Raw genomic sequence first — 12,942 nt, forward strand, 5'->3', positions numbered from 1 at the left:
ATTCAGTAGCCTAATTCTATGGACCACAAACAGAAAGCATTTTGATCAGTAAGGATAAACTACAGGTTAACTGGCTACCCTGAAGCATGAGTTCAATTGAGGAAAGAAGTTCAGCATGCTATAAATTCAGTACTTGTGTGTTTAGAATGAGGTCATCCTTGATTAAGAGCAATCGCTGTTTTTATCCTACTAAACCAGATGGAATACTTCCAAAAAAGTAATTTAACATGTTTTGTGTACATGCCCGTTTTGTCAGGATATCCATGGCTTTGCCCAAACAAAAGAAAGATGTTTTGAAAGACTCTCGTAAGATAACAAAACATAAGCATGAAAACTCTAACTCAAAATGGTGCCACCATCTTCTTAACCACTGAAATCACATACCTGGCCTAAAAAAAAAAAAAAAACAACCACAGCAGCCAGCACTAACAGATTAAGGAACTTCATGCCACATGGCAGACATGGCAAAGCAGCACAGAAAACCAGGGGACCCTTTTTTTTTTGTAAAACTTTTTTGTTTGGAGTGGGTTCATGGAATTATGCAATTCTACAAACTGTGAGAGAAGGGAGAAGAAGAAAAGTTTTGTCTTCCAACTAAAAACCACTGCAATCAAGTCTAAATAGAATACGATCCTTTTTACCCCAGTGTTGTCTAATTTTCTTAAAAAGAGCTTCCAGGTGGCTACAGATGCATGTATATTCCTGCTCTAAAATGACACAGAAGGAGCATAGCTGTGTCCCCACTGAGAAGAATAATACTGGAAAGCGTTACTCTATAAACTACGAAGACATCTACTTTCCAAATCGAAAGCATGCCTTGTTTGTCCATATCACTAAAACTTAACAGCTTAGCACCTGTATTCTAATGAAAGTGTGTGTTTTATGCACAGTAATAAATACAACTGATTTTCAAAGTCTGTAAACAGTGCTTGTAGCACAGAGAAGCCACAGAGCTAGGAAGCTGTAACAACATTTCAGTCAGAAAGTTCAAATTCAGATATATAAAGTCATGGCACAGAGCTGTTTTCCCACATCACAGTACTATTTTCTTATTTAAAATGACCACCAACTAAGTACCAATCCCTTTAAGGCTTAAAGAATATTTAAAGCTAATTAGTTTCCTAAAGCATCTAACGCTTAACACACAGCACCAAACTAAGGCCATACCACTATCTAAATTCCTGAGCATGAAATATGTTTTTCTAACCAAAATGGATTTTGACAAACAGTCCTTCAGCAACGTATCACACTAATGACTGCACAAATGCCTGCATTTGCTTAATAAAGGTAAACATTTACAAGTAACATAAATACTTATACTGCACAACCACAGTCGTAAGTGCACAGGAAGTTGCTATCATATTATACTTATCAACATCATTGGAATGCTATAGAAACAGAAAACAATCTTCAGAAGACTACTGTTAAAGACAGGTAAACTCACCTTGTAAGAAAAAGCAAAGTAGTTTTAAGTGTGTACCATATAGCCTTTTAATTGGGAAAGACTGATTATTTAAAATTATAAAGAAATAGCCTAGCAATTCACTTAAAAAAAACACATCAGAAGAAAATAACATTACCATGAAAAGCAATACAGAAGCATAGATTAACAGTTCTCCTAGATAAGTGTACTGATAACCTAAGTTATCAAGCTGAAAGAACCACTCACATCCATTCTAGAGAACTTAGCACTGCAGCATTCACAGTGAGCAAGCTTTTTTGTTGTTGTTTTTTGCTCTGAAATACATAATTACATCTCTATTGAAAATAGGAGTACACAAAATTAAACTACATATTCACTGATAATTTAGTCTCAAGATAGATGTTTCAACTTACTTGATTGAGTTTCTGAAGTGGTCTTCAGCTGGATTTTTTACTGTACAACTGTTCAGCAGCCATAAATCTGCTTCAGCAGAGTTATCTAGAAGAGAGACAGAAGTATGAAGAGAGACAGAAGTATGAATTAAGAAATATCGAACAACTCCTACTTTCTATCTCAAAGACTAAACTCCGCAGCTATAAATAAACTGGCTGTTCACAAGATAACTAACATTTGAAGTACGACATTATTTTATGGATCTTTGCTTAGTTGATTTTGTTTTGTTTTGTTTAAGAGCACTTTTGTTAGCACTTGGTTTTTTTTTTGGTAAAAGAACAGTAAACAGCAATAAACCCCAATATTACATGAGATGCCACAATGTTGCATATCATCGAAAACAAAGACAAATGCATAACCCCTGGCCTACAAAGAGGGAGAAAATTGACACAACTACATAAAGATGTTTTCTGAAAAATGAAGCAAGTGGTCATGAAAAGCAAGTTTCATTAACAAAATAGAATAATTGCCCCCACTCTATTTTGAATTACTATTACAAGAGAGAATCAGAACTCACAAAGCATGAATCTCCACTAAACAGAAAAGTCCAAATAACTCACTTGGAAGTAAAGATGTTTATTTCTAGTATGGATTATAACATGGTTGTGGTATAATTATAGTTAAGTTGCATTTAGACAGAAGATACTCATGCAATGAGAAACTGCACTCAATTAACTATAGGTCACTTAACCTAAATGCTAAAATGAAACTAAAACACAGAACAGCAACTGAAAGTTGTATTTCTTAAATTATTTTTGTTGATAAAGATTATAATACTAAATTGAATCAAATACTGGCCTCTTCTACAACAGGTCAAAGGCTACAAAGGAGTCAAAAATAACATCTGAGTATCTCACTATTTTGAGCACACAGCAAACATAGCAATATCTGACTTTCTCTTCTTCAGGCTGGAAAAAAAAAACAATCTCAATTTCAGAGTACATTGATGCCACAACAAAAATAGAACAAACAAAAGCCTCTCCCCTTCAGCCCAGTCAGCATGAAAACAAATAAGTTTTTCTATACCGATGAACTTAACATTGCTGTTAGGAATATAAATATCAGATTGGGGGGGTGTCAATATTTGATGCATTTATGCTAAACACAAGCAAGACTTAGATGAGTACGTTAAAAAAAACACAACAGTAATACATCAAATCAAACATAGATGTATATATGAGTCACCATGAAGCTTAATAAGCACTAAATCTTAAACAACAGTGGGAACAAGAATTTTTTTTACAAGCTGTGTTCTGACCTGACAAGTCACCAGGGTTCAGTGAGAGCTTGAAGTAAAATAGCTCTGACAAATAGCTAAGGCTTCTAAATACATAAACAGGCAGGATCAGAAAGACCTGAGGCGTCTGTGTATGCTTAAATACAAGCGGTATGGACTATTTTAGCTCTGGCTGGTAAACATTGCATGAATATAGCGCTGTGCCTACTAAGACAGGACACACAGCAACACTCCTTGGAAAGTCTCCTTCCTGCTAATCATACCCACTCCACAACCCACCCTGTCAGATTCCAGTGGAGCGAGGACTGATTCATTCAGCAGGCTGATGCTCATCTTCTCAGCATCAACATTAGAAAACGCAGAGGTTTGTGTTTGGGAATTCTCACAGCTCTTATTGAGGTGTACAACCTAACACTCACAGAAGGTTTTACTAGCAAGCCATACATACTGTGACAGATAAGACTGAATGAAGAACCGTAAGCAGCACAGTGAACCCTGGTTATGTTCGTGAATATAAAACAGACGTCTTTTTCTACATTGCAACAAACTGTGTTTCACTAAGGGGATTTATTTTCACCTCCCCTATGAAGACAGGCTGAGGGAGCTGGGCTTGTTCAGCCTGGAGAAAAGAAAGCTGCAGGGTGACCTCATTGCAGCCTTTCAGTACCTGAAGGGCACCTACATCCAGGAGGGGAGTAAACTCTTCAAAAGGACTGATAATACCAGGACAAGGGGAAATGGATTTAAGTTAAAAGAGGGTAGATTTAGGTTGGATGTCAGGGGTAAGTTTTTTACTAGGAGAGTGGTTAGACCCTGGAACAGGCTGCCCAGGGAGGCTGTGGATGCCCCGTCCTTGGAGGTGTTCAAGACCAGGTTGGACAGGGCCCTGGGCAACCTGATCTAGTAAAGGTGTATGTTTGGTGGCCCTGCCAGGCAGGGGGGTTGGAACTACATGATCCTTGAGGTCCCTTCCAACCCAGGTCATTCTGTGATTCTGTGACAGTATCTTGCTGCTCACTGCTTTTTGGTAAGCTACCTAAAAAGATGCCCTTGTATGTTAAGATGCTTTTTAAAAGTTGCATCAACCCACCATTATATTAAATGCTCAGAAACAGGACTCAAAACCACAGCCTTTTTACTCTGTGACATCTTTTCCATGAAAGAAACACTACGCTGGAAAGAAACCACAAATTCTATCATATTCTCTGCAAAACAACGTAGACTACAAAGAAACCTAAAGGTCATGGAAACTTCTGAACACTCAGTTTAATTGAGAAGCTTTGGAAAACACGGACTACATTATGCAATACTAAGGCTAAAACAGCATGAGTCTGAAACACTGTTATACCTACAAAGGAAAACAACATTTGCAATTCTTTTCTAACCAGTACTTTGGGGTTTGTTTATCATTGTGGAAATCATAAATCAGCAGTTTCTTAAGACTGTAGTAATATTATCAGTTTCGAAAGTTAAACCGAGTTTGTTTTGCCTTGTTGTTCTAACTTAAACCCTTTTTCTTTCAGTTTTTACCAAAACTTTGTTTCCTTCCAGTCTTTCCCTGTTCCCTCCCCATACTAATCTACTTAAAAATGAAAACACACACAGAACACTGAAGTAGAAATATGGACAGAGAAGCCCTAAAACAACAGCCTTCAGCATATCACTAGTCTTTCTGCATTGAAATCACTGTTCCCATTTTTTGGATCACTTATTCTGCACTGTGTTTTCACTTTTCAAACAGCTCCGCCCCTTCATTTAAAGCCCAGTTTGGAGTTTTATATCTTAAAGTGAGATCTAGCAATGCTCGAGTTATATATTTGGAGCATGTACTTACAATTGGACTCCATACAAATAATCTCCCCCCAGATTATGGGCACATTAACTAACAATGTCTTAGCTCACTGTTCAACACGGGATCTCGGTAAGTACTGGGAAATAATCTCCTTCAAAAATACCACCTCAGAAATACCACGACTCATCAAAAGGTACATCTTTCTCTAAGGACCTAAAGTTTGGTTGCTTTGTTTGATAAAGGAAAAACAGACAACGGGGTTGAAAAGAACATCAGAAAACTATTTTCCTTCCAGACCTTTCCTCAGCACACAACGTATTTTGTTACCATATGCTATTTCTCAGTACCTCATATCATACACATATATTATCAATTTTTATGCATGTCCTCCAGAAAAAAGACTTTCAAATTAGCACTTCTCCTTATTTATATTTTTAATGAAAGCCAAAAAGTTTCCACGAACTTCCAGATGGCAGACTTGAGATATCAGAATCAAATGTTCAATTTTTATCTAGGAAGACCTTTCACACAGTTATACATAGTACACCGGAAAACACATGCTTACAGCACAAACTCAGCTCTACTCCACTCTGTTTGTTCCACCCAGAAGCAAAACAACTTGAGGGCTGTCTTAGTCTTACCACACATCAAGGTGCACCAAAACCCGCTGACAAAAACCAAAGGTCTTTATCAAATACATCAGCAGCACTTCAGGACCATGAAACGTAAAAGAGGGGATATCAATATCAGATTTGGGAAGAAAGTTTTTCAGTGTGGAGGCACTGGAACAGACTGCCCAGAGAAGCCATGAAAACCCTATCCTTGAGGATGTTCAAGGCCACGCTGGATGGGGCTCTAGATAATCTGATCTAGTGGATGACAATTCTGTCCACTGCCGGACAGCTGAAACTCAAAGGTCCCTCTCAAACACCCTGTGATTCCAGGATAAATCCTCCCTTTTAGTTTAAAGCTGTTGTTCTATGTCCCATCACTACACCCCCTGACAAAAAAACCTCTCTCCAGCTTTCAGATTGCTCTTCCTCTCCCCTCACCCCAAAGCCTCCTCAATGCGCATAAATGCTTTTAAGGATGCAAAACAATAACACAATGAAGCCACACTGCTGTCAGACGAGCCCTGCACCAGGACAAGAAGCAGTGGGAACAAAATGGTATACCAGAGGATCCCTCTGAACACCAGGAAACACTTATGTGCTGTGCAGGTGACAAGAGCACTGGCACAGGTTGCCCAGGGAGGCTGAGTCTTCACCTTTGTGATCTCCAAAAGTCACTGGAAATGGGCCTGGGCACCCTGCTGTGTAGGTGTCCCTAGTTGAACAGGATTAAGACCAGATGGACACAGAGGACCCTTGCCGACCTAAACCATGCAGTGGTTCTGTAATTACCTACTTGGTAAAGCCTGTTCTAAGCCCACAAAAGCAATAAGCATTTGCAACAGCAGGAAGCCCCAAAGCACGAAAGCATAAAGTTGCCAAGTTCAGCAAAATTCTCACATTAGATTCCTTGCTCTCCAGATAATTGAGACCACAAATGTATAATTTTAAGGACATTTCATTACCTAAGATCTAGTTTATATTAGATTTGGAATGACATAACTTTACTCCACTAATTTCATACTTTCTCAGTACATCCACTCCATATAAATTGGTCTGCAGCAATTAACTTCACTTCTGTAACTTCCTAATCTCCACAAATTTATATTCAATTTCATGTCAGCCAAGATTACAGTTTTGCTGTGGTGTGCAAATTAAAGCTCAATTTTATTCCTGTATCTGTTTCACATCCTTTTTTTCCCCTCTAAATTCTACCTGCATTAAGTTGTACCTGGAAGCAATATATTGATTTCAAATGTCTTGCTTCTACTTATTTCTCCTGATACCTAATGCCACAGGGAATATGGATTCAATTTCCATCTATTGCTTTTAAGGGAGTTAAAATATATAAGGTATTTGAGCCAGATATGTTCAAACACTTATTAAATTGTAGCTTCCAGGTATTTATTGACTTTCTCAGAACTACCTTCACACCTCATCTATTTGTTACTTTATCAGTTTTCCTGAAAAGCTGGAGACATGGGCTTAAGGTACTATACCCAGCAGCCAGATAAGCCTTTGCCAAGTGTGGTTAATTCCCAATCATCATCTCCAGTCCAGATTAGCAACAAAATTTAGAGCTTGTGAAAGCACCAGACTGAACACACGGGAAATTAAAGTTTACTGTTTATATACAGAGAGATACAGGGCAGGAATTAACAGTGCAAGCTTCTTCACAAAATCCCACAAATGTTTTATTGCAGGTGGCCTACAAAAGCTATAGTTCCATATATCTACTTCTTCGACCAGGATGGGAAGGCAAACTGCTCACTGGAGATGAGCAAAGACGACATGCAAAAGAAAAACAAAGGCCACACAGACAAGATGTAAAAATTTGCATTCCGGTTCTCTGTGCCCCTCCTGCACTTCATCTATGCATTACTCACACACCACTATATGCAGTCATTATAGTACTCAGGAGTCCATCTGCTGCCCCTCTAGCCATTCATTCAGTTTCTCCAGCATTGTACTTGCCTCTGCAACTGAAGTGCCCAACAACATTTAACTAAACAAACAGACGAGGACAGAATAAAAACAAAACACTGCTTGCGCAAAGCAGCTCCTTACCAGGTCAAGCACTTCTACACTACTACATAAAAATCCACCAAAGCCTCATACTCATGATTTCTCTGCCCTACCTCTTCCTGATTGTTGATTGCAAGGAGAAGATATTCTTCAAGTACTAGTAAGGCTGCATATAATATGACAAGCCCATCTCTCAGAGCTTTCAGCAGCATCTACAGTTGCCAATTGTTTGAGCATGCCAGCCAAACACAGAGAATTGATTGTGGTTTTGTGGCTCCAAAGTGGTCCAATTTCATCAAGCACAAACTGGTTGAATAGTAGTGTGAGGTACCAAGCATGCATTATTTGATAGTTCAGCAACTCCTAAAAATAGAGATCAACAGACAAACAAGAAAACATATGTGTGAGGATCCACTTTCATCTTATTTAAAAGTAACAACTCAAGACTTCAGTCACTGCCTTTATGCAAAATCACAAGAAGCACTGTTCCAATACTATGCTGCGCTTCCAGAGCGCAGTTATCCATGCGACCATGAAATGGCAGAGTTCTCAATTCTTAGTGAAGCCAGGAGGGGGAGCAGCAGAACTGCTACCTAGGACTTTGAACTGTTCAGAAGACTAGTAGGGGGAGTCCTCTGGGATTCTGCCTTAGTGAGTAAAGGGGTGCAAGACAGCTGGTTCCTCTTCAAGAAGGAAGTCTTAGAGGTGCAGGAGCCAGCAACTCTTTTGCAAATACATCAACAGTAAGAGGAGGACTAAGGAGATTCTCCATTCTTCACTGGATGAGTCTGGGAATGTGAACACTGAAGATAAGGAAAAGGCAGAGGTTCTGAATGCCTTCTTTATGTCTGTTTTTAAAGATCAGACCAGTTATCCTCAGGGTACTCCTCACTCCGACCTGGTAGTCTCAGCTGGGGAGCAGACAAAACCCCCCGTGACTCAGGAGGAAACAGTCAGAACTCCAACTGACCACAGTGCCAGGAAAGGTCATAGAGCAGATTGTCTTGAGGGAGATCATGCAGCATGTGCAGGACAACCAAGGGATCAGGCCCAGCCAGCATGGGTTCACAAAAGGCAGGTCCTGCTTGACCAACTTGATCTCCTTCTATGATCTAGTGACCTGCCTGGTGGATGAGGGAAAGGCTGTTGATGTAATCTACCTAGATTTCAGCAAAGTCCTTGACAATGTCTCCCACATTATTCTCCTGCAAAAGCTGGCAGCCTGTGGCTTGGATGGGTACACCCTTGGCTGAGCAAGGAACTGGCTGAAGGGCCGGGCCCAGAGAGTCGCGGTGAATGAAACTAAATATAACTGGTGAGCAGTCATGAGTAGTATTCCCCAGGGACCAGTGCTGGGGCCTGTCCTCCTCAATATCTTTACTGATGACCTGGATTAAGGCATTGAGTGCACCCCAGTAAGTTTGCAGATGACACCAAGTTGACTGGAAGTGTCCATCAGTGGTAGGAATGCCACATTGCAACACCGGAGGCCCTGGGTTCGAATCCCCCCTGTGGCGCAAGTGGTAGAAGTGCCGCTCTGCTACACAGGAGGCTCGAATCCCGGGGGGTTGGACTCGATGATCTCTAAGGTCCCTCCCTTCCAACACACACGAGACTATGATACTATGATACTATGATCTGCCTGGGGGTAGCAAGGGCCTCCAGAGGGATCTGGACAGGCTGAAAAGCTGGGCTGAAGCCAATGGGATGAGGTTCAACAAGACCAAATGCTGGGTCCTGCACTTCAACCCCAGCAGATCAGACACATTATCCAGGCAAATAACCATCTCCAAAATTATTTAATCAGAAAGTTTTTGGTGAGCCCTCATAGTAAACATTAAATATAACTTTTTTTTTAAAAAAAAAAAAAGACACCACTTTTTATAATTTTTATATACAATTATAAAAATTATCAGCTTTTGCTACAGGATAACTGCTTCCAGTAGTATTAGACAGAAGCTGTTTTTCTTACCCTACTTTCATGCTTTTCAACATTTCTGAAGAGAAAAGGCTTAACGAATAAAACATTGCTAGGTATAAAGGTAAGTGGCACAGAGGCAGCAGAATACAGAGAGGTCCACAAATATATGAAAAGACTAGACTACCAGCTTTCAATTCATAAAGTTATTTATTCTCTTTTGATTGGCCTTAAATTAACCCAAAGAAAGCCATGCTATTCTACAGGTGCAATAATAGATCTCTCCAGGTCGACAGAAAGAAGACTGGAAGTGACATGATGTCACAATGCGTTCAATAGGATACACAAACACAGGCATCAACACAGCCTTAGGGTCATCAGCACAGCTAAGACGTGATCTAAATTCAAACACAGCTCCTAATTCATCCTGTAAGTTAACAAGAAGGAAGCACCTGGTCCTCCTGTAAGTTATCATTTTAGGTTCATCTAGAAATTGAACCCCTACAAAGCATAAAGGCTAACTGACACAGCAAAAGATTTAAACCTCTGCATTCAAATCATATGTAATTCTCTTATGGACAACTATAAAACAACACACACCTAAAATCTAGCAACTACTGTTCTAACCATAAAAAAACTAAAGGTTATGGCATTGCATTGAATTTTTCCCCCCAAGGTAAATGCAGAGAATAAAAAAGTAAATGCTTAATGTAAACAGAATTTAAAAAATAAATTTCCTCCAAGTGACAGACATGAGAAACCTCACATCTTCTATTTTTATCTCAGATTCATAACAATTCTGTAACGTGAAAAACCCTTAAGAGTACCACAGCATTTCATTTGACAGCAAGCAATCTGGGAAACAACAGTTTCAAATATACAGAGTTAAGATAATGCTCCTGGCTGAGGGATCTCAAAGGTATACGCTGTACAGTTTGTTCAGAACAGCACAGAAGTGTCTTCAAATACAGTGAAGAGTCTTTCACTGTTAAATATTTATGCCCAGTTTTGATAATGCATTTCATAAACCAAATAAATAGTATAAACACTGAATTCTGCAGTTAAAACTGATACCATCAGGAAGAAAATATACATGCATAAAAATAGTAGTACAGAAGCGGTAGCTGTGATGAAGAGGGGAACAGAAGTAGTATAGCAATAAACAGATCCTGAATAAAATTAGAAAAATAAAAATCACTAACAAAGTCCTACCACCCTTCAGGACAGTTTCCAACTGCACTGTGCTGGTCTTCAGGAAGTATTTATTACATCCTCGATGTAATCGATCAAAGTTTATTGTAAAGTCAAGAGGTTTTTCATCACACACACAAAAATAAAGGGAAAAACATCAGTTTACATCAATCATGGGTATAAAAAAAATGGATTGGAATAATGTTCGTATTACATGCAAAAACAAGATACCATAGTGTTGCATTTGCACAGACTTTTATTATTAACGACCACCGGGCCTTGGTAAAGCATCCAAAGTATTTTCTGTTAATAATTTGGCATTTCAACTGTTGGAAGTTACTTTGAACAGATATTTTGCTGAAACCGCTACTGGCTGTAAATTACTAAGGCATTTATTTCACTGCAGAGGTTTCTGAAATTAGCGTGTCAAAAGTCCCGCTATCAGGTGCGCCACCTGAAGTCCAGCTTCTTTCAGAGTCTGCAGTCTAGAAGCAACTCAACCATGCCAGCACTTCCAGCATGTCACCACAAAAACCCAGTTCCAGCTCTGAGCGTGATATCAGATGGAGAACTTCTAATACAAGCTCCATGCCCAACACTCAGATCTCAGTAGCCCTAATGTCAACTCCAAAATGCTGCAGCTGTGCTACTGCCCCACCAAATGTGGAAGGCTCAGCTCTTCTGACACCCTGCCTACAGCACCAGTGGACAAGGGAAGCCACCAGCTGGCCCCAAATCCAGAAGCCCTGCACCACCTGGCACCTTCTCTGCAGCAGGGCCAGATAAGGGAGTCTCCGGAGCCCTGTCTAGAGAAATGAGAGCAACTCATAAGCTCATACAGAATCTGCAAGTCCCACACAATTTGTTATTTTAGATTCACCTCCTAGTAATATTTTGTAAACAACAGTGCTCTTAAATTCCTACTTTCATTTGCAGGAACAAGAAATAAGAGATTTCTGCCCCACATAGATACAAGCCAAGCAGAATGTATTTATTCCTTTTTAACCTCTCTAACAATCAGGAGATGATGTACAGCAAATCTATTTTCAAGTTAGCACAGGGCTACAATCACTCATTTTAATGCAACACTACACTGATGTTTAAATTGAATTGGATTTCCATTTTCCATGCTGAGAAATGTCTTGCGTCACATTCCGTATCAACTTGAAAACTGAAACAGGTAAAACATCAACAAAGTAATTACCAGATCGCTGTATCTGATTTTAAACTGCACACACGGTCCAAAATCCCCAACAAATGTGATTACTCACACCCATAAAGTACAGCTAAATCCATGGGCAAAAAAACTGAAGATAACAGCCATCATTACCAAAAATGTCCTGCCTCAAAGCATATAAATTATTCATAGGTCAGCCCATGTTTTGAAACAGAAACAAGATAATTCTACAACAGATAGACGAGTGTTTTCAACACCATGTAAAAACTTCAAGTACTTGCAGTTCCTAACGGACTTAAAAACTCTCAAGACTGAAGAGAATATGCTTTTGTATCTCAATTTTTGCTGAGCCACTCAAGACCTATGATTGTACTTACTTTCAAAAGTTTTCATAACTTAAGGTACCACTATCTAATAATTCATTTGCTGTGGCTTCATCTTTGTTCTCCGTTATTTATGTTTTGAGTATACTTCGTTTTTCCACCATTGAACAAAAGCATACTAAAGGTAGAGCTTTACTGTATAACATGAAGTAAATGGTTAATCCACTTTTCCCTCATTTAGTGACGTACAATATCTTTTGCAGTCCCATAGAGCAATTACTACAGATGTGCCTCTTCTGCATTTTAAACATTACTTCCAAATGCTTAATGGCTAATGAAAAGATGCAGCTGTTTTATTCAGTTTATTGAAGGTGTCTGTAGTTTCAGGGACATTAAACATCAAGAAATTTGTACCAGTACACAAAAAGTTACAGCATACACTTAGCAGACACCAATTTTTCTTCCATACTTAAAGAGTCAAATTAGGTATGAACAGAAACTATATCAAAAGCATGTAGAAGCTTCTGAAATGTCCCATGGTCCCAGTCTGAGATCCAAAGGGGCAAGACAGTTTAACGCCTTGCATAGAAGACATTCCAAAAACACAAAAGCGTACAGCTCTTTAACCACAATATTACTATACAAAATCTATATAGAATGAATGTCCTTTAAATATATAAACAGCCATGCTTACTGATCTAACAAAGACCTAAACAAGATTCTGAAGTTTAACTCCACTATGAGCAGCAAGATTCTCAGTGATTCTTTCTTTAAATTCCCTCAAACTGCATT

The 12,942-nt window shown here is 39.1% G+C and overlaps 1 protein-coding gene across 13 annotated transcripts in view; it reads right to left on the reverse strand.

Annotated features, from left to right (window-relative positions):
- The window catches only part of CDKAL1 (CDKAL1 threonylcarbamoyladenosine tRNA methylthiotransferase), a 316,695-nt gene that overhangs the window by 266,998 nt on the left and 36,755 nt on the right, over positions 1-12,942 (reverse strand). For all 13 annotated transcript variants that reach the window (XR_014943540.1, XR_014943539.1, XM_085540130.1 and 10 more), the window contains one exon: positions 1,837-1,921. Coding sequence is in view for 6 of the 13 variants with exons in the window: in XM_015854755.3 (XP_015710241.1) it covers positions 1,837-1,921 (85 nt within the window). In the remaining 7 variants the exon portion in view is untranslated. The remainder of the gene's footprint in view (positions 1-1,836; positions 1,922-12,942) is intronic.

This window comes from Coturnix japonica, chromosome 2 (genome assembly GCF_054131305.1).
Source record: "Coturnix japonica strain WE chromosome 2, WE-NBRP24, whole genome shotgun sequence".
Taxonomy (NCBI): Eukaryota; Metazoa; Chordata; class Aves; order Galliformes; family Phasianidae; genus Coturnix; species Coturnix japonica.